General features: G+C 40.8%; 1 protein-coding gene across 1 annotated transcript; it reads left to right on the top strand.

Moving 5' to 3' along the window:
* Nucleotides 1-207: 207 nt before the first annotated feature.
* yrk (Yes-related kinase) lies at nucleotides 208-25,592 on the top strand. Its single transcript, XM_037692845.1, has 13 exons — nucleotides 208-274; nucleotides 11,446-11,532; nucleotides 11,878-12,141; nucleotides 14,378-14,480; nucleotides 14,721-14,819; nucleotides 14,995-15,098; nucleotides 15,223-15,372; nucleotides 17,726-17,890; nucleotides 19,005-19,184; nucleotides 21,586-21,662; nucleotides 21,761-21,914; nucleotides 22,052-22,183; nucleotides 25,171-25,592. The coding sequence occupies exons 3-13, from the start codon at nucleotides 11,901-11,903 to the stop codon at nucleotides 25,377-25,379; spliced, it is 1,614 nt and encodes a 537-aa protein (XP_037548773.1). The 5' UTR covers nucleotides 208-274; nucleotides 11,446-11,532; nucleotides 11,878-11,900; the 3' UTR covers nucleotides 25,380-25,592.
* The last annotated feature ends 442 nt before the right edge of the window (nucleotides 25,593-26,034 follow it).

The raw sequence follows: 26,034 nt of genomic DNA, 5'->3' as shown, positions 1-26,034 counted from the left end.
TGTGTGAGACGAACTGAGTTTTAATGTTTAATTTTTTTTGTTTTTATGAAAGAAAAAACTCTTATTTTAGCTCTAAATTCGCAGTTAAATCTGTCACTCTTGTTGCTTCGCTTGCTGTGCAGACATTCGTCCGTTTCCACTGATCACAGATCTGCTGCGCGCGCTCCTTCCTCTGGGCTGGCCCTCTGTGTGCGCGCGTGAGGGCTCACTTTTATGCGGCGCGCGGCTCTTCTCTGTAGTCGCCGACGGCGGGGTTCACCGACTACAGCTTCAGGTATGACATTCTTCCTGTATTTTAATTTAAAACGACATTTTTTTCAAGTTCTCAGCGTGTTTTTGAAACGCATCCCCATAAAAATGTAAAAACGAAGGACAGAGTAGATTTTACTCTTTAATGTTGCCACTCCGGTGCTAATTTCTGTAAATAAAAAACGTATTTGAAGGTAGTAAAATACTTTGAAGTGTCTAAACTAAAGTAGTATCAATGCTACTCCATCCTTGCGGCTTTTTCATTATTTGAAAATAGTTTTTCAAAGTGGTGGCTTCTTTTTTTATGAAAGTTGGAGAGCCTGTTTAAATAAAAGGAAGTTTGACAGCAGCTGTCTGTGACAAGCTGATGATGAAGTGTGGTTTTTAGCTGTGTGGACTGATGAATACCACAGAGGATGTTGTGTATATTAATCAGCTGCAAAATAATCTCATGTGAAAACTAGAAAGTATACAGATTAAAAAATAAAAAAAAGTTTTCAGTCTTTCATTTTGGGAATAAACGCTTGGACATTTATGATTGAAATAATTCTCACATTGGTTTTGTTTTGATAAATATAATTGTGAATCGTTCAGCGTTATGTTTAACATCATTTTAATGTGTGTGGCTGTGATTTGTCTGGCCACACGTCCACAGGAAACCACCTTGAGGAAAAGCTTGGACTGCCTGTTTCCTTTACATCCATCAGAGGTGTTTCTCTTTAATCTGAGCACACGTCTCCGTGTTTTTGTGTAAAAGTTAGTTTCACAATCCTAAAAAGTTTAGAGCTGTGTAGAAATATAACGATGAGAATTAGAAGATGTGGGGGGAAAAAATCCACGATTGGTTCGTCCAAGGCCGGACTTCATCACTTCCTGTTTCTTTACGAGGTCACTTCCCGTCTCTGGCCTCGGGGCTCGGCAGGAAGGAAAGGGACGTTGGATGTGGTTTCTACTGGACATACCAGTTGAAGCTCATTCAGGATAAAGTACGACACCTGCACTTGTTCATGCCACAGATCTCCTGATGCTTTAAAAAAAAAAAGGGGTCAAACCGACCAACAATCTGGTTACGTCCTCACTTTCCCAGTTTCCTTCATCCATCTCCTTTCTGCTGGAGTGTGCGCACCTCTGAGTGTGTGAAGGTCCAGTGACGGCTTGCTTCCCATTGTCCTATCACTCCTGCCCCACTCACACTCTGCATCCTGTTGAGTTTCCTGCTCAGGAGGCCGAGTTAGACCGAGACGAGCTTTGAGGAAAAAGGTAAAAGGTGAACGAGAGAATCTTCACACTGGATTTGAATAAAATCACTATTTAAAAAAAAAAAAAAGGGATTCGAAGGATTTTTGTGTGTTTTGACAAAGAAACCACAGGAAGTTTTCCCACAGGGAGCAGCTTATCTGCAGTTTCCCTGCGCAGGAAAAGGGTGTGTCATGTGGATCTGGATGTTTGTGAGTGTGACGGCGGTGATGGAGGGTGATGTTATTGTGATGTTTTTATAGGAATGCACAGAGCGCTCGCTGGTGGTTTTCAGGTCAGAATGTGGTTGCTTCCTTTTATTGTTCAGAGCGAACACGCCGGCCTGCTGTGTGGCCGTGGAAACAGTCCCCCTGAACTTATTCAGTACATTTATTCTGCGGTCACACCTATTTTTACAGCAGCCATGTCAGCAGAGCGTAACGGTCCGGCTGCATCATTATTCGTTAGTGGAGCTTCTGCAAAATAGCGTTACATGGGGAACTTGATTTGGTGGATTGGTTGTTAAACAAGCAGGAACTTTCCTAAACGTAATCGACTGAAAACAGACTCTCTATGTATTTTTTCCACATAGCAGCACCATAAAGACCAGAGTTTTCCATTAAAACTTGATGTTATTTGCTAATGCAGTTACTTTCTGCAGCGATCAAGAGGAGAAAAGGCAACACAAGTGACAAACTGGTGGGGAAATCTCAGCAGGGGACATTAGTTAAATAAAATGAACTTCTTAAGTTCATGTTGCATCAATAAGAGAGGCCTTTAAAATACAAACAGCCGGCGAGGGGCTTTTTAACCAGGCTTTGAGGCCTTCTTTTGTGTATTTGTTGTAGATTTAATTTTGAACTGATATTGTTGGTGTTTGTGACTAGAATTCTGGTGAAATAGTTAATTGATGAGTCAAAGTTCACTTTCTCTTTTGGAAATAAAAATTTCTGGCATATACACATGCATAAATTCCACTTTATAAAGACTGAAATGTGGTGGCTTCTGTATCATGTTGTGAACATTTTCAGGTGTAAAAACAACCAAAAGCTTAAAAAGAGACGGGTTCATTAGATTGGACCTCATTCTGATAATAACTTTACTAAAGAAGGGCATAATAACAACGCGTCCGTCTTAACGACCACAACACTGTTTTCTAATTTCTTTTATGAGAACTGTTTTCATTTGTTTTGCAACCGTTATAGAAAGAATACAGTGCCTGTCATCAAAAAAAAAAAAAGTTGCCACCAAAAAAAGGTCACACACTAGTTCGTTGGACCGCCTTTAGCTTTGATTACATCATGCATTCACTGTGGCATTGTTTCAATAAGCTTCTACAATGTCACAAGATCTATTTCCATCCAGTGTTGCATTCATTTTTCACCAAGATCTTACATTGATGATGGCAGATTCTGACCACTGCACAAAGCCTTCTCCAACACATCCCAAATATTCTCAATGGGGTTAAGGTCTGGACTCTGGTGGCCAATCCATGTGTGAAAATGATGTCTCATGCTCCCAGAACCACTCGTTCACAATTTGAGCCTGATGAATCCTATTGTCATCTTGAATTATGCCCGTGCCATCAGGGAAGAAAAAATCCATTGATGGAATAACCTGGTCATTCAGTGTATTCAGGTAGTCAGCTGACCTCATTCTTTGAGCTGAACCTAGACCTGACCAACTGCAGTAACCCCAGATCACAGCACTGCCCACACAGACTTGTAGAGTAGGCACCAGGCATGATGGGTGCATCACTTCACCTGCCTCTCTTCTTACCCTGATGCGCCCATCACAAGGAACAGTTCTTAACCCAATTTTAGTAGTTTCTGCAATCTCCTTAGATGCATTCTCTGCTCGATGCCAATGATTTGACCCTTCTCAAACAGACTGACATCTTTTCCACGGCCACGCCATGTGTCTTTCGACGTGGTTGTTTAAGAAATGAGAAGCAACTCATTGCACCAGTTGGGGTTCAATAACTTGTTGCCAGGTGAAAGATAATCACCCATCCAGTAATTATACAATAGGAGGCTCGTACCTGTTTGGTTAGTTAAATCCAGGTGGCAACTCTTTTTTGGGTCAGGCAGTGTGTGTCATAAGTAAGAGAGACCTCAACTTAGTGTTTCATGACACAACTTTAGGACCATGAATATATGGTGTACAGATAAACCTGATAGGTTTTAGTCTCTCATTGATTCGTCTAAAACGAAATAATAATCCACGAGCAAAAAAACAAAACATGGCTGGTCAAATACTGTGTTGCCTTTTGAATGATGATAAAGACAGTGATAAAAAGATAAGTGATTTTTAAAAACGGGTGAGGTGACTGAAGCATGAAAGAAACTCAAGAAAAGTTTTCAAAGCTTCAACTACATAAAATTAGGAATATTGGATTTTTGGTCGATATATGCCAATATGTTAAAACTCATTTGGCTGATAACTGATACCAATACCAATATTTTTTCCTAGGCCAGAGACTACATAGTTTTCTCTGCTGTGGAATTAAAATACTACATTATTCTGCATGGTCTTTGTCAGTTTGGTCTGCTACTAAATGCAGATGTCAAAAAGGCAGCTGGAAATGATGCAACACTTCAACTTGGATTATGTTCATGACATTTACTCTCTAACACGATGACAACACTCGAACAGTGCAAATTTGTAAATTTTCATAAATCTGAACTCAACCTGTTCACAAGTGACAAGTGAAAAGCGCGTAAGTAGTAGTGCATTAATTCTTGATAGTTTCATAAATTAAAAAATAACTTAAAACAGAAGCCTTTTATATCGGTGAGTTATTTTGATGGAATGGCCGATGTCCGATATTTAATTTTATTGCTAATATCGTCCGATACCAATACCATGCCAACAATATTGTGCATTCCTACTTAAAATGATCAGATATTGCTTCATTTTTAGAGTTTTGGAAAACCTTTAACATTTTATTTACAACCCTCTTCATGCCTAGAAGAGTTTGTTAGCTTATTAGCTTACTACGTGTGCAGGTGACAAGATGCGATTGGCTGACGCAGCTTCAGTTGGAAGGAGACGAAGATGTATGATGCAGTGACAGTCGTCTTAGCGGTTAGCGGTTTAGCGCAAGCAAAGCTAACTTTTTAGTTAGCTTTGCCCATCACTGGTTACAGTATTACATTCACTTTCTGGCATTAAGTGCAGTATTTCTGCTTTGACTGTTTTCTGGTGAAACGGTCAAAGATAAACCCTAGTTGATGATCTGTGATACATTTCAATTAGACACTCCAAACGCACACAAAGAAACAGTCAGCCAGTTATCACTGGGCCAGAGGTGGTGCACCCTAGACAGGTCTCAAGAAGTCTGTTATGGATTAATGAAATTATGCTGCAACTTTTCTGTTCCAGTTTAGTCAAATTACTATCAAGAGGCCTAGCATTTCTTGAATGAATGCAGATCGCCCGCCACCTTTTATGCCAGAGTTTTGGACTGAGCTCGTATCATGGTGAGAATTGAGTTTTGCTCAAACCTGGAAAAGAACGTCACGCACAATCACACGCTATATTGTGAGATGTCACACTCACAGTATGTGCTGTGAATGACTCTCTGTTACTACCACTTTAACCTTTAGCTCAGTAGCCTTAAAACTGACTGAGATTACTCAGATTTGCTGTGGCAGCCATCTTGATTGACTTCAAAGCTTTAGGAGTTGTTGATTAGGTAATTAATAAAAATGTAAATTGGTTATTTTTAGGTTTTTTTTAATGATTGAGTGATTCATTTTATATTTTGCTAACAGACACACAAACTTTCAGCTGCAGGCAGTAATAATTAAATTTTCAGTGCTGAACACACTAAGAGATAAAGCCGACATATGCCTAAAGCCAGTTTCTTTGGTAGAGTATTCTCAGCTGGGCTGTTTATAGTCACGTCAGTGAACTGTGAAACTGTCACTACAACTGTTTGTCTTCAGACCACCTTATTTGAGTTTATGAGTGAAACAAGCAAAGAGACATGCCAAATGTCAAAGGTTGAGAATACTTTGATGTCACAGAAATATTACCCACTCATTGAGGTCGGGCTTACAAATCAGCATCACTTCTCCTCAGCAGAGGAAGCTGTGTGTGTTTCAGAGGCCAATTTGATTATTTCTTTGCATTTATGAGCCGTTATAAAAGTCTGCCGTGACAGACGGTGATGGGAGGTTGAGTTCTAACGCTGCAACAAAAACTCTTTTCTTAAATGTGCAAAAGTTAAGACGTTGTTTGAAATACAGCTGCACGCGTTTGTTTCTGCTGGATGCTTGTAAAAGGCTACTTGTGCTCGTTAAACATGGCTTCTTTTTACACAGATGCAGAAAAGAGCAACGAATAAGCCGTGCTCCAGTTCCACTGTGACCCCCCCCCCCCCCCCACACACACACACACACACACTTTACAGTCTGCTCTTGTTCTCCCCTAATGGTTTAAGCAGTTTGAAACATAAACCAAAATATTCAATAAAGGAGGCAACACAAGTGTGAAAATGTGTGAACCTTCTAGCACATGCTAGTGTGTCACTGTGAGTTACATCCTTAATTGAAACGTCTGTATTAACTGACTAGTTGGTCCATTAGCAAAATTTCCCATGAAGCACTGGACAGATTTTAGTGGAAAATCTCAGAAAGCGATGAATGGATGAACTTCTACGACGTATTAACATTTGGAGACAACCCAATTCAAGATGGCTGCCAGACCTTATCAACCTTAGCCGACACAAAAATAACTAATTTACTTTTCATAGAAATTTTACTTAATTTAATGTGGTAGTAGCTAGGCCCGTCACAATAACACATTTTAGTGGGTGATTGTCTCAGAAATTATTGCGATAAATGATAATATTGTTTGAAATTTGTTTTGAAATTTAAGATGAAATGTTGGCCAGTTTGTTTTGCGTGTAGTACCTTTTTTTGACCATTTGATGGCAGTATGACTGTTTGAACCAAAGGATGGATAGTGAGCGAGCGAGCAGCGTGTCTCTAAGAAAAATGGGAGAGAGGTCCCTTGACATGACATGGGCTGTCTCTCTTTGATTCTCAAAATGGTGGACGCTCGGTGTGATTTGAACTCTTTAGCATAGCATTTGTCACAAAGCTTTTAATAAAAAAAAAAATCAGTAAACAAGTTCTCAGCTTCTTTTTGCAGAGAAAAACAACTTTTTTACATGAAGGCACGGGTTTCAACTGTGAATTTTGGAGCTTCGACAAGACAGAGGTTTTCCCCCCGAGGTCGGCCTGTTAGCTTAGCTTCTCAACTTAGCTGCTTTTAACCGTCCAAAAAACGTGATTTTTGGACGGTTAAAACAGATTTTAAAGAGAAAGGGAGGGGTCAGTGAAGAGCACCGGAGTTGAGTCTTTTGTCATCCATTGTCTTCAGTAGAAAGAGAGACGAAGAAACAATAAAGCAGATGAACGATCATGAGGTCGATAATATTCATTTATCATGCGATTAATTGATTTATTGTTTATCGCGACAGGCCTAGCAGTAGCTGAATCATCCTAACGGCAACAACTTCCTTTCTCCAGGAGGTGCTCCTGCCCTTCTCACCATAAACTGATCTCAGTTGAAAACATTGAGATGAAAGGCGGTGGGCGAGATGCATTCCTATTAATGAATTGGGCATTTTAGTTAAATAACTGCAAAATAGTTCAGATTTTTTTTTTTACAGCTTTTACCGCGCAGAGAGAGGAAGGCAAGGAGTATCTGGTCAACAGGAACTTAATGGAGAACAATGACTTTCTCGTCTGACTTCAAAACACTTCCCAGTGTGTGTGCACGAGTACAACTCTTTTATTGTCACCCTTGTCTATGATCGTCAACCAGACCGAGAGAAGCAACAAAAAAAGACGAGTTCGGATAAAGGGTGAGATAAGGACGGTACGTTCTCGTCCACTTCTCGTTTCTAAACAGACAGAGAGAGGTGAGCATCTGACCGCTGGATGGAGTGGAAGAGGAAAAAGTGTGTGTTGGTGTGTGTTTGTGTCCCTGCAGCTGTTTGGTGTGCGATGGACTCTGTCTTCAGCTTCCAGGAAAAGGGGGGAGCCATCAGAGGGGTGGACAGGAAACTCTAGCAGGGCCAACTTCCTGTAACTCTCGCGATGGTCTCCCTGATAGTGAGGTGTGTGTGTTCCTCACATGTAAAGCTTGTGCATATGCACATGTTTTCTTTGGACGCAGCCCGTAACAAACTGTGTTTTCTGTGACGTTCGAGGAGATTTTTAAGGATTTTCTGCTAAAAACATGCATGTTACATGCTGATTGGCTGATTGGTAACTCTAAATTGTTCCTAGGCGTGAGTGAGAGCGTGAATGGTTGTCTCGTTTGTCTTTGTGTCCCTGTAATGGACTGGAGACCTGTCCAGCATGTCCCCTGCCTCTCGCACAGTGACTGCTGGATATGGGCACCAGTGACCCCCACGACCTGAAAAGCAAGAAGTGGGTAAAATATAATGGATGGATCCAAACTGACAGTTTGCAGTTCTCGTCCATCATAAATGACATTTCTCTTCCCTCCCCACCACAACTTGGATTATTCTTCCTTTTTGTGACTTCCCCTGCAATCCTCAGTGGACGGGGTGGCTGTAGCCCATAGTAGTCAGCTTGAAAGGTTGCAGGTTACAATCCCAAGACCACCTCACACTCTCTCACTATTAATAGAGCGTTTTACTTCATCTCTAAAGTAAACCACCTCCAGAGTGTTGTTGATTGAAAATCAACAATTAATAGAAATTAAAATAAAACCATCTTTACTGTCATTGTGTAATTTGTATACAACCCAACCTTTTCCTGTGAATTTATAAACATATTGACTTATACAAACAGGCGCTAACAACTCGACCAAAAACGCCTGCACCTTAAAGCAGCAGTATAAATATTATTTGTTTTGCGGAAAGATTATTTCCTGTTGTAGATTGTACAGTTTAATTTTGACCAGACTGATGAGATGAGTTGGTCTGAACGAGGCTAAAACCACTTTTTCAGCGCCTTGATAATTAATCATAATTTCTCCAAACTAAGATCGCTTAAAAAATTTCTACAGCAGGTAAGATATTTGTTGTTCATAGCTTGTTAACACAAAGTTGCTTCTAAAGATCTGAACTATAAGTTTAGAAGTTGTACAACGAAGGAGATGTTTTCATCTCGTCACTTTTTCTGTGGCTAAATGTCATGGCAGCAAACTGTTCTATTCTGGAGACCCCCTACGGTAGCAGGAAATACAATTTAAAGACTGTTTGCGTTTAGTCTCTCTGTAGGTAGATTTTATCAGCTGAGTATCGGTGAAACACACAGACGCATGAACTAAAAATACAAATTTCACAGTAAAAAAAGAGTAATGTTCCCCGTCAAGCTTATGTTGCATATATTCATTTTTGTCATTTATGACTCCTCACACGAATTTGGGCTTTCAAATATTTTCCATGAAAGAAAAAGATTGTTGCAAACTTGGCCAATATTTTCATGACAAGACGGTTTCCAGATTTCTAACTTGATTAATCTAATTAAATATATATTATACATTATCACTAAAAAGAATATAAAATACAAATGTCAAAATTGGAATGGTTAGAGTTGTTGCCTCACAGCCAGAAGGTCACAGGTTCGCCCCCTGACCTTTCTGGGTTCAGTTTGCATGTTCTCCTCATGTTGTATGGATTTTATCTGGGTACTTTGGTCTCCACCCACAAAACAAAAGAATGCATTTTAGGCTAATTGGTTTATTGACTAAACTGTCCCCAAGTGTGAGTGAGAATGATTTTGTCTTGTTTGTGTCCTTGTGATGGACCTGTCCAGTGTGTCCCCCGCCCCTCATGGAGTGACTGCTGGAAATAAACACCAGCTCCTCGAGAAGCAGGTGGAGAAAGTGCTAGGATGGTATCAAAACTGACCAAAGCTGAGCGATTTGAATCTTTCTTCATGTGTTAGTCAGTGCTCAGAATGTTCATTTTCAAGAGTGTGGTTTGGATGTTAATAACAAAAGGTTCCTGAAACTTGCACTAAAAATATGTAAGAAAAAAATTAAAAAAGAGTGCAATAATAAGAACAAAACAACATTTGGGTTGCTAATAGCTGAGACTAGCTGTTTGCAGTCTACAGTATACTTTCTTCCCTCTCCTGCCTTCCTCCTGCTTTTTGCTCTCTGTCCTTTGTATCGGAGCTTCTATTTACACATCTTCCAAATTGTAAATTACTGTTATGGATTTGGTCAGCTGGACTTTCAACGCAATTGATAAAAAAAAATTTTAAACCGAGCAAAAGGGTGCTGGAGAACCCTCCTGCCCCGCTGAGACGCACGCAGCTGGGTACGTCATGGATCCGTGGGGAGAATGGAAGATGATGTTCCTTTCTGTGTAGTCTCTGGAGGATGTCAAAGATTTTTAAATGATTGGATTCATGATAGCAGGGTTTCTGCTTTTTGGCACCAGCGGATATCCATGTTATCGGCTATTAAGAAAGACGGCGGCAACAGTTTCTGCCATGGCAAAGCTGCCGACCTTATGTGAAGGATTAATTCGTGCTTCGAGCTCTCAGACTCGGCTGATTTACGAGCTCGACCGTAAGATGGAAGCGATTTATGAGAACCGTAGGCCACTTGCGTCTTCTGGAACTTGCCAGCATGTTGGAACCGATCTTGGAGAAGGCTAATGAGCACGGACCAGTGGAACGCCCACAAATCTGGCCATTTTGGATCATCGAGACTTCCAGCAGAACTCAAGGCTGATGGGGGGGAATAGAAACCCCCTAGAAAGAAACCCTCGGTGCAATGATAATAAAGTTTATTCTGATGCTGATCAGATAAACTAAACGGCTAGTGTTTTGTTCTAAATGAATAAACATGTAGATGAGATAAATGCACTTGTTTCTACCACTCCAACAATAGTAATTCTTGTCTGCCACCATTAATGGCGGGAGATAATGGAATCGATCAGTATTTGATTGTCACTGTTATAAAAAACGACTAGATAACGTTGGAGCATCTGCAGCATTACCTATTCATAATTTATTCAGAATCTGGGTTTATGTGAGTGTTTGTATTTCTGTCTGAAACATAAGAAGAGAAACATAAAGTTGACTACGGCTCATATTAGAATGAGATACCACTTTAGCATGAACGGCAGCGTCAACCTGATTCAAGATGGCTGCCTTATCATTAGCCATCACAAAGAGGGATGTAACAGTTTTACAGATACTGTGCTAAAATGTGCTGTGGTAGTAGCTAGTGGGTAAAACTTTAAAATACAAAGTGGTGGTGATAAACATTCCTTCAAAGAATGCTAGGCCTTTCATTTAAAACCTGTTTCAATTTAAGCTAGTTGTAGTTAAACTGTGGAGCCTTGGGTTGGCCACAAAATGTGCATTTTTTTGTTGATAAAGTAAGCTCATACTGTTGAGTTTGAAAACATCTGTGCTCACAGCTGAAATACGTTACGCTTTTTACTGTATGTTATTTCCTTTTGATGTTGTATTTAATTTTTTTTGTTTTTTTTTTTTTTTTTTTGCTTTATCAACATCAGCGTTGAAGTAATGCGGTTTGCTCAAAACTGGAAGTCAGGATTTCATACATGAGAGCACACTGACACAGTGATCATTGTCAAACACTGTCCCTCTGTGTCAGATACCCCCCTTCTCCCTCTGATGACATTTACTTGTCTATTTCACCACAAGCTCAAACATCCACGTACATGACGGTGAGTCAAGACACTGTTGACCAGAGCGCTCATGAATACCCTCTCTCGAAATGGCAAAGCAAAAAAGGAAGTGGCTAACCTCACATTTCTCGGTCTCTCCTTATCTCAGGCTTTTTCTTTTTTCTAACTTCTGTCTTCTCACATCTGCCTCCACAAATGTATTTTTTTTTTTCACGCTTTATCGCTCTCGAGCCCTCCTCTCACAGTCCCCATCTCCTGTTCTCGTGCCACTCATCCCCCTCTTTTCTCTCTCGTTCCAGCTGCCGTCACTCAGCTCCTCCCTCGTTTATTTTTTTTTTCCAGTGGCGATGGTGATTGACAGATGATCTGACAGAGGAAGACATCAGGTGAGGGGAAAAAAGTTAACTTCTCCTTCTTGCTTTAACTCAATTCCTCCTTCCGCCTCCTCCTGTTCAAGGGAAGTTTTTTTTTTATATTATAGTTCTCTATAGTTATTTTGATCTCTCTGTGTTGTAATGGGAGCTGCTTTCACTTTCCACCAGCTTTATTCTGTAGAGTCAGGCTTGGTGACGTGACTTGGGAGGACATCAGGAGCATTTAGCAACACCGAGTTTAGCATTTTGATCATGATGTTGCTGTTAGTCGTCTGGTAATTTAAGTAATCCCTGTAACAATATGAACAAAGAGCAAAATAAGTCTCAAAACTAAGAAAATTATGACTGTTTTTGCAGATTCTGTCTCCCTGCTGGTTATTATGGGGTGCACCTGTTGCAAGCAGAAGAAGTCCTCCAAATCAAAAGACGCAACATCGTCAGGAATAGATGCTACAGACTTGTCGCCTAGCAACGCAGATGAACGGTCAGTCGAGACCTTGCATCAGGGCCGTTACTGCTCCGATCCCACTCAGAGCATCCCGGACTATAACAAGACCTTCTTACCTGGAACTGGCTTCCCCAGCATCAACACAGGCCATCAACATGGAGGCATGTATCTGTGTGTGTCTGTGTGCAGAGGCTTGTAACAAAAAAAGTCTTAAAAAGGTGTTTTAACTACTACAGTAGTCCCTCGTTTATTGTGGGGGTTACGTTCCAGACCCCCCGCAATAAGTGAAAATCTGAGAAGTACCGACATTATATTTATTTTACTTTATATATATTTTAAGGCTTTATTACACTCTTGCAATTTTCTTAACTCTTAAACCTACAAATTTTAACAACATAATTATATGTAGCTACTAAATTTTACTCACCAGCTCTGCAGAACAGCAGCGTCTCGGTTCCGCTCCGACTTGGTTTCATTTTGATGGATCTACGCTGTCGGTTCTGGTCGGCTCTCTGGCTCGGGGTAGTGGCGGTGAGCTCCAGAGAGAGGCTGGACCTACAGCGTCCCCTGCTCGGGGGTCCTCGTGGGCCAGCTACTAGCTCTCGGGTTCACCGATGGTTCTGGGGGTCCGGTTCTGCTTCGGTTCTGATCTGGTTCCTGGTGGGTTCTGTGCAGTTCTCTGCATCCATTGGATACCGAAGTTACTGTATAAATAAGCACAGAATTTTTCGGATCAGATCAAAGCTTTCCCTCTGCGTATTTCAGCAGAAGGCAGCGGGGCTTCTGGGCAGGGCACTGTTGGCTTCTGGGAAATGTAGTCCTTATGAGTGTCAATACAGTATAGGCTTATTGAGACAAAACTACAAAATGGCAGAGCCTGTCTGAAGTATTTTATTTTTTCATTAATGTTTTACTGTACAGTATCCAGTACTTTCCCAATCACATGAGTAATATTAAAGTAGACAATCATGTGCAGTGTATAATTATTTTTTTCCCCTCATGTTCAATCTTACTTTGAAAAACCGCAAAAGAGAGAATCCGCAAAAGTCGAACCATAAAGTAGCGAGGGACTGTATAAGAAGAAAAATTAGCTTTATGGGTATTATTGAAACTCTAAAAGCACTTTCTCTATAAATCTGTTATCATTTTGTGCCAATTTATGAACTAAAATACATTAAAATATTTAAATCACAGCTCTACATACAGCTCATAAATGGAAAACGCTGAGAATGAACTGAAGGGGCGCATCAACCAGAATCAATTGATTTTCTTTGACCGACATATCTGACCCTCAGAAAATAGATTTTTATTTTATTTTTTAATAACTAAGTGCTGAACATTGCCTGCTATCAAAGGTGAAAGTGATCGTTTTTGTTGGTGAGTGTGTGTTCATGTGTGTGCTTGTTGGCAAAATATCTCATAAACCACTGAAACGATTGTAATGAAACACTCAAAACAAAATCATTAAATTATCTTCAACTGATAACTTTTGGTATAAACCTGCCACAGGTAATTGACTTAAACCAACACAAAAATGGCTTTAACTCAGCCAGTTTTACTAATACTGAGTTAAATCTTGGTGTGAAAGTAGCTGAGAGTTATCCACAACGTATACTTCGAGCACGAAGGCCTTAAATCTGAGTTTCTAGCACGCCTTCAATGTAGAAGTTTTTACTGAGTTAAGAAGTCACAAAGTTAGCTTTTTATAAAATCTCTGAGGTGTTTAAAAATAAAAATAAAGTCAAAGGAAGCTCAGGTTGAAAGGAAACAATTCTCTGCAGAGGTCTGTCTGCAAAACATCCTCCTGCTCAGGAACATACGGCCTGAGGTTTTCCATTTAAGTACCAGCTGCCACTTAAACAGGCAACATTTCTGAGTCCAACTTTCTTGGCAACACCTATAATTTGTTGGCAGGTTGACAAATGTAAGCAAAAATGAAATGGTTTAATTGCTGTGATTATCAAGCTGTAATTTGCAATGTGTGCAGCTACAGTAAAATTAATGGATTTAACACGTCCAACAGTAAATCCGAGGGATTTTAAGATGATTTTTCAGAAGATTCAGTTGAACGCAGCTCTAATAATTCAAGCAAAAAAAGTCAAGTGATATAGTGCAGTCTTTTGCTTTGACATGTGCAAAAATTTAAGAGATGCAGTATACTGCGTTTTTTTTAATTTTTTTTATTTTATTTATACAAGTTCTTCTGTCTGAAAACCTGGAGGAAATGTGTATTTTGGTGACACACATAGACATAAAACTGTTTTCTTTCTGCTAGAACATAAACTAATTAGTTGACGTTGTTTATTATGTGTCTTTGTATTGTAATTGGTAGGTTGGAGCTTTACAAAAATCAGGAATTGGAGTCGGAGCAGGAAAAACTGAGATGTAACGATTTGTTTTCTCCCGCAGTCGTCGGCGTCACTTTCTTCATAGCTTTGTATGACTACGACGCTCGCACCGAAGATGACCTAACCTTCCAGAAAGGAGAGAAATTCCAAATCATCAACAACACGTGAGCACAAATGCGACGCACATAGCTGTAGTTAGACCAGATGTGTTAGCATGGGATGCCCAAAAGGAAAATTACATCTTATAGGAGTAACGTAGCAAGAAGAGGATCTCAAAACTGACTAAATGTTTCATGGGGTTTTGGAAACGAGTGCTCTTTGAGTGTGTACATTAAATTCTTCTGGTTGTGTTTAAATACCACCCAATGCCTTTAACTTGACATGAATAGTTTTTGTGTTTTTAGCGAGGGTGACTGGTGGGAAGCCCGCTCTCTGGACACCGGACGCTCGGGTTACATCCCCTCCAACTATGTTGCTCCCGTTGACTCCATACAAGCTGAGGAGTGAGTGCATGCATACACACATATAGACACACACACACACAGCGGCGACAGCTTTGTGTACTGCAATGCAAGAGCATGCTTTAGGATTGAATCACTGATTGAAATGTAGTCTGAAGGCAGAGGTCAAGTGTTGTGTTTTGTTGCTCTCACCTGTGTGGTGTTCCCGTGGCGACAGGTGGTATTTTGGGAAGATGGGGAGGAAGGATGCAGAGAGACAGCTGCTGGCTCAGGAGAACCCGAGAGGAACTTTCCTCATACGAGAGAGTGAGACCACCAAGGGTGAGGAGGAAACACTTTCAGCACACACCCTCATTGTCTTGTAAAAAAAAAGTCTCTCTTTTTCTGTCCTTCATCTAAATCCAGTTTAATCATTTTTCTTTTTCTTTGCCGCTTCATGTCCAAGGTGCCTACTCTCTGTCCATCCGTGACTGGGACGACACCAAGGGAGATCACGTCAAACATTATAAGATTCGAAAACTAGACAACGGAGGCTACTACATCACCACCAGATCACAGTTCGACACTGTTCCACAGCTGGTCCAGCACTACACAGGTAACGCACAAACTCCGCCTTTTTGTCTAAAAAAAAGGCTTCGACTTCAGATTTCTAATACTTAAAAATGCCTTCATTATCTAAACCTGGGGTTCTCAAAGTTTTTGGGGTTCAGAGACCCCTTACAGGAGAGAAAAAGTTTCAGGGACCCCCTCATAACCCTCATGCTTATTAAGTAATTTTCTTAAATTTGTCTCTTTAATGCAATGGAAATATTTGTGTAACATAAATACTTAAGACCTGTTGTTTAATAGTGTTAATAATTTTGTTTATACTTTTAAACATGGTGTATTTTTCATTCAAGACACTTAATTAACACCTTTTTTAAATTTCAACTTCCAAAAATTATAGTTTTGAGAAAATTAACAGCATAAAAAAGCACTTTAAAACTGTACCTACTCATATAATGAACATAATAAATGTGTCTTTAAATTATTACAGAAAACTCTTTACATAAAACTGAACAGAATCATAACAGCAGTAGTTGGACCAAGCAGGGTTTAACCAGGGCTTAATTTGTAAACGGATCGACGCCGGAACGCAAATAGCAGGCTTGTCGGCTGGGGTGGGGTCCTGGGGAACACGCATGCTCACAAGACAAGAACCTGACAAGTTGTTTAATGGCATAAAATATGTTTTGTTAGAAAAATACTAACATTTATTAAACATTACTTTTGTGTTTACAGAAACAAACAAAAAAACATCAAAATTGTGCTTTGACAAACTCATCGATAAAGCTAAAACATGTCGTCAACGCAAAAGAGGAAAAGAGGGGCGGGTATCACTCTTGCTTTGAGTTTACTCTTTGTTGCGTGCTTGCTGTGGGTGAAAAGCATCCAGAGCACCATTAAAAACAGCCGCTGAGGACTAATGTGAATATACTTTGTTAGCAAAGAATAGAGTACTAACATTTTTTAAACAGTACTTTTATATTTACAAAAAAAATATCTAAATTGTGCTTTCTCAAACTAAAAAACTAAAAAAAATGTGTTAAAGTGACAGAGGAAAAGAGGGGCAGGAATCGCTCTCGCTTTGAGTATATACTCTTTGTCACATGTGTGCTGTGGGTGACGAGCATCCAGATGGTCATAAAACACATGCAGTGGAGATGTCGGAGTTATTTATCGTCTCAGCAGCAGAGCGGAGCGACACGGTTCAAGCATGGCTCCCAAAACGACAAGACCGCCATATTTTGTCCATAACTTTATTATTAGTAAATCTGAGAGTTACCGATCCAAGCAAACAGTTGCCGGAACGCACCCTGTCAAAATAAGAGCGTTCCCGGATCTTGTTCAGGCAGGATCCAGCTCAAATTAAACAATGGGTTTAATTTGTAAACCGACTGATGCCAGAACGCAAATAGCGGGCGAACCGTGGGGGGTGGGGAGGGTCTGGGGGGGTCCTCCCCCAGAAAAATTTTAATAAAGTAAATGTGATTTCCTGCATTTTGGTGTATTTTAACAGGTTGTTAAACATCTATGTGCTTGAAAAAAAAAAATATATATATTTTGTGGACCTCCCCCCAAGCACCGGCTCGTGGACCCACGGGGGTCCGGGGACCCCAGTTTGAGAACCGCTGATCTAAACTGTCAGAAAATAAAAATACATATATGCATCATGCAATAACAATTGACCTTTGTGCAAATTTAGTAAAGTACATGTTCAACTTTCTTGTTTCTATTTGTTTCCACTTTGTACATTTTATCGCTTTGCATTCATGTGACTTCTTTTCTTTACTCTGAAAAATCAGGTTGTACGCAAAAAGTCTGCAACATTGTATGTTTGTGTATGTCTCTTTTATAACTCTCTGTTGTTGTCCATTGTTGTCATCATTCTTTGTTGCAATCAGGTCCCTCTTGTAAATGAGTCCTCGAGGCTCAGTGGGATTAACCTGTATCAATAAAGGTTGAATGAAAACAAACAAATGTACCTTAATGAATGTAAAATAATTTTACAAAGCTCCTTAATAACAAAAATGCTGAGCTAGACATTTTGATCCCCAAACAGCATATCTCAGATATAAACTTGACCATTTTTGTTCTTGATGAAAACACTTTGACTGGTTACCAGTTCAGTTTGTGTGACATACCATCTTGCACTTCCTCTGCTGCCTGTCAGTGTAAACCTGCCCTCTAGTGGCTGAAGTTGCTAATGGACAATAATCTGCACTTTGTGAGCATCAAACAGCATCTCTGTGCTGCCGCTCGCCCTGTGCTTGTTGTTGATCCTCTTTACTTTTACTTGTGATTGATTTTTCACGTAAGCAATGCGTTTTCTTCTTTTATTTCTGCTCTTGCTCTGGTTTCTTGTCTCCCTTTTTATCTGTCTGTCTGTCTGTTCGGCTCTCCCTCAGAGAGAGCGGCGGGACTGTGCTGCCGTTTGATTGGCAGCTGTAAGCGGGGCATGCCTAAGCTGGCCGACTTATCGGTGAAGACCAAGGATATGTGGGAGATTCCTCGCGAGTCTCTCCAGCTGATTAAGAAACTGGGCAACGGCCAGTTTGGAGAAGTCTGGATGGGTAGGACTGGTGGGGGTTTGTTAAAGAGGGAGGGGGAGGATAACATCAGAAGCACGCCTGAATGAAAATATTAAAGCAGCGTTGAGTCTGCATCATGTTTCTGGGGTGGAGACCTCACTAACAAACGGTAAAACCTGTTGATCTGCACTCGCGTATAGAAAATACAAACAAAACTGAGATGCAGCTCGTCAACAACAGTTTGAACAATACAATTAAAACCATAGAAGATGAGTTTGCATTTCACATCCAGGTGTGCTGAGATGTTTCCTTCCCCATCCCCCTGGTTGCATGTGCATGTTTTGAAATCTCACATCCCCCTTTTTTTTTATCACCCCCTCCCATCTCTCCATCACTTCACCTCTCTTCTCCATTCCTCAACCACCTTTCTGTCCTCTCCTTCATCTCCATCCTGTTTTTTTGGTACCTCTCCCCCGTCTCAGGCACTAATGATGGGCTGTGTTATTACCTGACCAAGCCCTGCCCCAACTCCACCCCCCTCACTTTGGGTCTTGGGCGAGATGCCTGGGAGGTATCGAGGGAAACACTGTCCCTGCAAAGGAAGCTGGGACAGGGCTGCTTCGGGGACGTATGGATGGGTGAGACTGCCTCTGCCAACTCTACAGAGAAAAAAAAAATGACACCATGTAGCAAAGATTGATTTTTTATAGAGCTCAGTGTCCTTTTCCATCCTGACAGATTTGATGGTATTCCCGTGTTTTTGCAGATTTAAGTCACAAACTTTCAGTGACTGGCTCTGAGTGTTTTGGGTTTCTGCCTGAAGCAAGCAGAGATCTGTGCCTGTCCTTGTAACTCAGGTGCAGCTTTTATTGGTCTAAGAAAACCAGAAAACCCCTCATCCTCTTCACCTCGTTGCCTCTTCACCTCACCATGTCACATCATGCATGCTCTCCACAATAACAATCATGTGCATGCACCAGAAACTCACCACATGATGGATCACAACAGCACTGTTTTATATATAAGCAGGGCAAATCACATCTGCATGTATGCAGCTTTTAGCATCACTATGACAGAGAAGTCTGTGTATACACCTGCAGAGTAAGACTCTGCGTGTGAGTCTCTGTTGTCTAACGTCTCCTCGTCTGTATGCCAGGCATGTGGAACGGCACCACCAAGGTAGCGGTGAAGACTCTGAAGCCAGGAACCATGTCCCCCGAGGCCTTCCTGGAGGAGGCTCAGATCATGAAGAGACTACGGCACGACAAGCTGGTGCAGCTCTACGCCGTCGTGTCTGAGGAGCCCATCTACATTATCACTGAGTTCATGAGCCAAGGTAAGGGGCTGCATAAACCGTCACCACACTGACACGATGGAGATCTGAACTGCTGCCATCACAGTGGGAGGAAACCTGAGACTTTTAAACAGAAATTAAAGAAACTGCATTTCCTGTGAAAATGCAGTGTGAATGCTTGTTGCAGAAGAAATTGCTGAAAAACAGCTGAAATTAGCTAAAAACGTGCTGAAATATAGCTGAAATGGAAGAACAAGCCTAACTTAGCAGAAGAAAGCAGAAAGAACACATTTTTTCTGAACTGGGTTTAAATAAACGGAAAGTAGTACAAAAATTAGGAAATTGGCTAAAAAGGCTAAAATTAGCACTAAAATTTGCTGAAAGTAGCTGAGAAAAAGAAACTTAAACTACTAGAGGAAAGCAAAAGGAGCTGAAATGAGCTCCAAGAATGTGGAATTAGCTGAAAAAGCTACATTTAACGTAAAACAACTAAACAGTAGATGGTGTAGAGGCAGGGCAGCCGGCTTGGGACCCGAGAGTCCCAGGTTCGATCCCCAGTCACTGCACATCACGTGGCGTCTCTGGGCAGCACGTCTAATCCCCAAAATGTCCCCCGGGCGCTTTCAATAGCTGCCCACTGCACCACCTGGTGGTGGATGGGTTAAATGCAGAGACTAATTTCGCCATTGTATGGAAACATACAGTGCTGACATTGTGATGACATTATTATTATTATTATAAATATCAGAAAAAGCTGAAACTAGCAGAAATAAGCTGAGAGGAGCATAACAAGCTGAAATTAGCAGAAAGAAGTTAATTAAGCTGAACGTAGTAGAAATTACAGTGGACAAACTTGCATTTATCTAAAAACGGCTTAAATTAGCTAAAAATGCTAACAAGGTAGCTGAAAAAGTAGAACAAGCTTAAATTGGCAGAAGAAGGCAGAAAAAAAAACGTTTGCCCAATTAAGCACAAAAAGTGGAAATTATCTGGAAAAAAAAGCTGAAATTAGCAAAAAACAAATAGCTGGAATTAGCTTAAAGTAGCTAATGAGGTTTATTTTTTCACAAGGAAGCTGAAAGAAGCTGAACCAGAACATTAAAAGGTTGTAAACAGATCTAAAGATTTGAAGGCTGTAAAATGAGCTCAATTCATGTTTTATGATTAAAAAAGTGCCAGAAAAGGTGAAATATTTAAAAAAGCTAAAGTTGCACCAATACCAAAACTCATAACAGGATTGTCCTGAAAGAGCTGAACGTTTTGATATGATTTGTTGAAATAATTTGAAAACTGGGCAGCACGGTGCACAACTGGTAGAGCTGCTGCCTTTCAGCGAGCAGGTCCCTGGTTTAAATCCCAGTCCGGGGGCCTTTCTGGGTGGAGTTTGAATGTTGTCTCCGTGCATGCGTGGGTTTTCTCTGGGTACTCCGGTTTCCTCCCACAGACCAAAAACATGCATGTTAGGCTGATTGGTAACTCTAAATTGTCCCTAGGTGTGAGTGAGAGAGTGAATGTTTGTCTCTGTGTCCCTGTGATGGACTGGAGACCTGTCCAGGGTGTACCCCGCCCCTCGCACAGTGATTGCTGGACATGGGCACCGGCGACCCCCGTAACCTAAAATGGAAGAAGCGGATAAAAGATAATGGATGGATGGAACTAGAAAACTGCTGAACGAGAATCGTGCCAAATAACGCACAGAAGAAAAATGGTTCACAACAGTGTGAATGCTTCATGAAGCATTCACACTATTAGACTTTTTTAATCCCAAATCAAGACACATGAGGTATAATACTGAAAAACATTTGTTTTTCTACAAGGGTGCACTTTATTTTAAATTGTTAGAAGTCACTTAAATCATGAGAACAATAGAAATACTGTATCTATAAAACAAGATTTTTTTAACGTCTGGATTTACACAAAATTGTTCAATAGTGAAAGTAACAGAAAACGGGTTTAAGTAAAAATTACTGGTAGTTAAGTGCAGCAGTTTATGTAAAAAAATTAAAAACACTCACAAACGCTCTTATCTTTTAAAATAATTTAAACGTGTAACCACTTTTTAATTTCCTACTCTTAGTGCATTTCTATCTCTTAAAGGTACATTTTTTTTTAAATAACCTGTCGTTTTTATGTAGTTTACAATCTCAGGAGGAGCATCGATGTTTATCTGTGAACAAGTTAGACAAGAACAGACACAGATGAGTTCATGCACTCTTTTAGTGCTCAGAATATGCGTAGGAGATAACTCTCGGCTACTAATGCACCAAAATTTAACTTATCTGTCAAACTGGCTGAGTTGTTGCCATTTTTGTGTTTGCTAAGCTCAATTGGTAGTGGCAGCCATCTTGAATCAGTTGTAGATGTACACATTGTAGTGACATTTTCTTTTTATATTCTTCTTGTTAGGACTTTCTGATTTTATTTTACGTCACTTCATTTTTAGGAAGTTTGCTGGACTTCCTGAAGGACGGAGAGGGACAGAACCTGAAGCTGCCTCAGCTGGTGGACATGGCAGCTCAGGTACTCCAGCGGTACTCTGACGGACGAAAGTGAAGCGTAGACACTTCCACTACAGAGCCCAAAACTTCTTTTTTTTTTTTGTCTTTCCGGGTCTGCAGATTGCAGCTGGGATGGCGTACATCGAGCGCATGAACTACATCCACCGTGACCTGCGAGCGGCCAACATCCTCGTCGGAGACAATCTGGTCTGCAAGATCGCCGACTTTGGCCTAGCTCGGCTCATCGAGGACAACGAGTACACAGCCAGACAAGGTAGCGGGATGAGATGGGATGTCTGCGAGAAACACAAGATCTGGGGTTCAACAGTGCTGTAATTATTAGTAGCTACATTAGCCTTTATGTCGGTATTTTTAGTCGTAAATACATTTTCACTGTTTCCATGGTTTCAGGAGCAAAGTTTCCTATCAAGTGGACAGCTCCAGAAGCTGCACTCTATGGACGCTTTACCATCAAGTCCGACGTCTGGAGCTTCGGCATCCTGCTCACCGAACTCATCACTAAAGGACGTGTGCCCTACCCAGGTACTAAATCGTACCGACTTCAGATTATTCTTCCCATTGTTAAAAATTCATGCGAATCAGAGCTATAGTTTTATACACCTGGAGACGCAGAAGCCTCATTACCGTTCTGCTCGTTACCAAACAGCTCCACTGGATTCTTCAGCTTAAGCACTTTGCTCAACAGTGAACTGCAGCTAAATGAAGAAGGAGGGGAAAGGATTTCTTAAACAACTACCTCCCCACTGTGTAAATTAGCATGGAGATCCTGCAGTTTCCCGAGTTTACATGTTTTAATGAGTGTGATAAGTCACACTGTTCTTTCACAAGCAAAATGCTAGTGGAACACTTGCACCTAGATCTGATGGTTTGACAATAAACGAGAAAAAACGTGAGATTATTAGTTTTCAAGTACACGTTCAGAAGACGTTAGACTTTTTGTTTCACTCTTTCCGTCGGATATAAAGCTTTTCTTTATCTTTTTTTTTTTGTGCGTGAAGAACTTCTCACTGCAAAGCCAAGACGTTGTCGGGATTGGCAGGTTTCAGACCCAGAATGCAGACAGGACTCGAGGCTCAAACTTTTTTATTTTTTAGAAATAATGAAAACCTAATCAAACAGAAAAGACTATAAACAAAGAAAGAAAGAACACAGATCTAGACGGAAGTGAAACCAAAAGGAATCGATCTTCAGTTTCAATCATTCTCTTACAAGCACTTGCCAAAAGTGCCATCACTGCTGTTGGCACTTATTGTACCTTGGTGTTTTATGACTAGCAATTCTGGCAATAATGACAAAAGATGAGTGAATCGGGTAAATAGATTAAAAAATGACCTATTCTCTTTGCACTTCCTGTTGCTATGCTAGTTTATTTTTGCATCATGTCGTTGAGGAGACTCCGGTTGTTCAGGAGAACTTGATGCACTGTTACATTTGAATATTAAAGGAGCTGTGATGACCAGTAGGATGTCTGAGCACCGACCTTAAAAGAATAGCTCATATTTTCATAATCTTTCTGTGGAAAGGTTGGGAACAACGAAATTAAAGTGCAAACTTTTCTTGCATCACTTGTCTATATGATGTTAAATATTTACATAAAAACCTACATAGCTGCTGGTTTGGGGCTCAATTTGAGAAAGATTTGCCTCAGACTACAAGTTTTATCAAGCGTTTCAAACATGAGGTGTTAATATGAGGAGTAGCAGCTTAAATAAGTACGTTTTTAATAAAGAGACATAAAGTTATACAAGATCCCTGAGCTAAAAACGAAGCTGAAAAGGTGAATATTATGGACTCTTTCTCTTGCACTATTGCTTTACCTGCAGGTGTTTGAAGAACGGCCAATCATGGCCAATTTGTCAGCATTGTTTTTTAAATAAAATATTAGGAAATAAAAGGCTTTTTAACATGCTAATCAAGAACCGCTACTCACAGATGAATTCTGTAAAATTAATCAAATCGGCTCGATACGTGGCATACGCTTCACTGAAATGCATCGATTTAAAATAAACAAACAGAATGAAATAAGTCAAATTTACAACCACAGTTTTAAAACTTTTTTTAAAAATGTGTTGCTGCCATAAAGATCTAAATGACCTCCTTTTAATATAAAAATACAGTGGTCCCTCATTTATTGCCGGTGTTTGGTTCCAAACCCGCACAAAGTAAGTGAAATTCCGTGACGTAGGGACGTTGTATATATGTTTTAGTATTTATATATATTTTAAGGCTTTAAAAACCCTTCTGACACTCTTGCAATGTTCTAAACTCTTAAACCTACTAATTGTAACAACATATGTGCAGTACTGTATATGTAGCTACTAAATTGTACTTATCGGTCTTTGCAGAACAGCAGCAGCTCGGTCCGTTTCTGGTCCGACTCGGTTCCGTTTCTGCAGACCCTTCAGCGTTGAAGCTCACAATGTTCTAAACTCTTAAACCTACTAATTTTAACAACATACTTGTACGTTGCCACTAAATTTTACTTACCAGCGTGTCCCTGCTTGGAGATCCTCGTCGGTCGGTTGAAAGAGATGAAAATCGTGCCGTTGAGCTTCAGACGAACTACCGGATCATCGGCTGCGCGCATCCGCTGAGGGCTGTTCATTGGCCATTTGAAAGTCATGAAAAAAGTCCTATTGAATTCCGGATGGAGCACCAGAACTTCAGCGGCGCGCTTCTGCTCGGAAGTCCACGTGGGCGGGTTACCAGGTCTCAAGAATCACTGATGGGTCGGAAGTCTGGTTCTGCTCCAGTTCTGCTCCAGTTCGGTGGGTTCAGTGCGGCTTCTCTGCATCCGCTGGATGCCGATCAGATCAAAACTTTACCTGTTTTTTTTTTCAGCAGAAGGAAATGGGGCTTCTGGGTGGGGCCCTGTTGCCTTCTGGGAAATGTGGTCATTATGAGCAGGAATACAGTGGAGGCTTACTGAGAAAACTGCAAAATGACGGCGCCCTATTTTTTCGTTAACTTTTTACTGTACAGTACTGTATCCTGTACGGTCCCAATCACTCGAGTAATAAAGTTGACAATCATGTGGCCTGTACATTTTTTTTTTTCCAATACTGTACGTCCACAAACCGCGATAGAGCGAGTCTGCAAAAGTCGAACCACGATGTATCAAGGGACTACTGTATACAAGTTCTTAGTTTCGACTTTTGATGCTGATTGCACTCGATTGTAAATATTATGAGGCTGCTCGTTCTGTTTTTTAGATTTTACACAACGTCCCAACTTCTTCAGAGTTACTGTAGACTTCAGCAATGCTCACGTTTGTTAAATTGTTTTATTTTCAGTTCAATAAAGGCTCATCTTCTTTTTGTGCTTTAAAGGTTTTGCACATTTTTGCAAGTTTACCATAGCTTTATTTGTAAGAGTATTATTTTAAGTTTTGGGAGTTTAGATTAGTATTACTGTTTAAATAATTTGTTTGAATCTAAGCTGGGTATGTGTGAGTAATCCCTGCATGGTCTCCCTCCCCTCCATCTACCTTCCCTGTTTTTCCTCTTTAGGCATGAACAACCGTGAGGTGCTGGAGCAGGTGGAGAGGGGTTATCGGATGCCCTGCGCCCACGGCTGCCCGGCCTCGCTCCATGAACTGATGCTGCAGTGCTGGAGGCGGGAGCCCGACGAGAGACACACCTTTGAGTACCTGCAGTCCTTCTTGGAGGACTACTTCACGGCCACCGAGCCGCAGTACCAGCCCGGAGAAAACCTGTGACCGCGCTCGCGCTCGGTCAGACGTCGGGCTTAAAATGGACATGCACACAGACGCAGTGGCAGGCGTGTTGAAGTGCACGCACTTTTACCTGTTTGAAGTGTATTTTAATCCCGCTCTGGATAGAAACTTACTCTTTCGAAGATGCATATCATCACCTTAAGTGCTTATAAGGACGTTTTCCTTTCTTTTGGTCGCGGCTTCCTGCTTTGAACAGATCACAATGAGGAGAATCGGCGTTCTCCTGGTCAGGCCTTGCAGAAATGTTGCTTTACTCTGTAACCATGACAACAGGAAAATGCAGACGGTTGTGGTTGGGGTGGGGGAAGTCCAGTGGGTACATGATCTGCTCAGCTGCCATATTTGTTCAAGTCCTTTTGATTTATTTTCCGGCGAGGAGAATTTTATCAGACTGACCGGAAAAATGTACCGATGCAGTAAAAAAAAAAAAAATCACACCTGCTACAAGTTTCATCTGGTCTTTTACAGCTGCCAGTGAACCTGCGTGGTAACTGATTGGATCATTTACAGTCATCCCTGTTTTAAGAGACTCATTTCTTTGCAATAACAAAAAATATACAGTATATACTGTAAGTTTGCTTTGATCTCGGATGGATAAAAGATGGAGCCATGTCTGTTTTCATACATGTGCCTTAAT

This window comes from Nematolebias whitei, chromosome 19 (genome assembly GCF_014905685.2).
Source record: "Nematolebias whitei isolate Nwh7 chromosome 19, NemWhi1, whole genome shotgun sequence".
Taxonomy (NCBI): Eukaryota; Metazoa; Chordata; class Actinopteri; order Cyprinodontiformes; family Rivulidae; genus Nematolebias; species Nematolebias whitei.
Note: the sequence above shows the minus strand (reverse complement) of the source record. Positions and strands in the feature narration are given on the sequence as shown.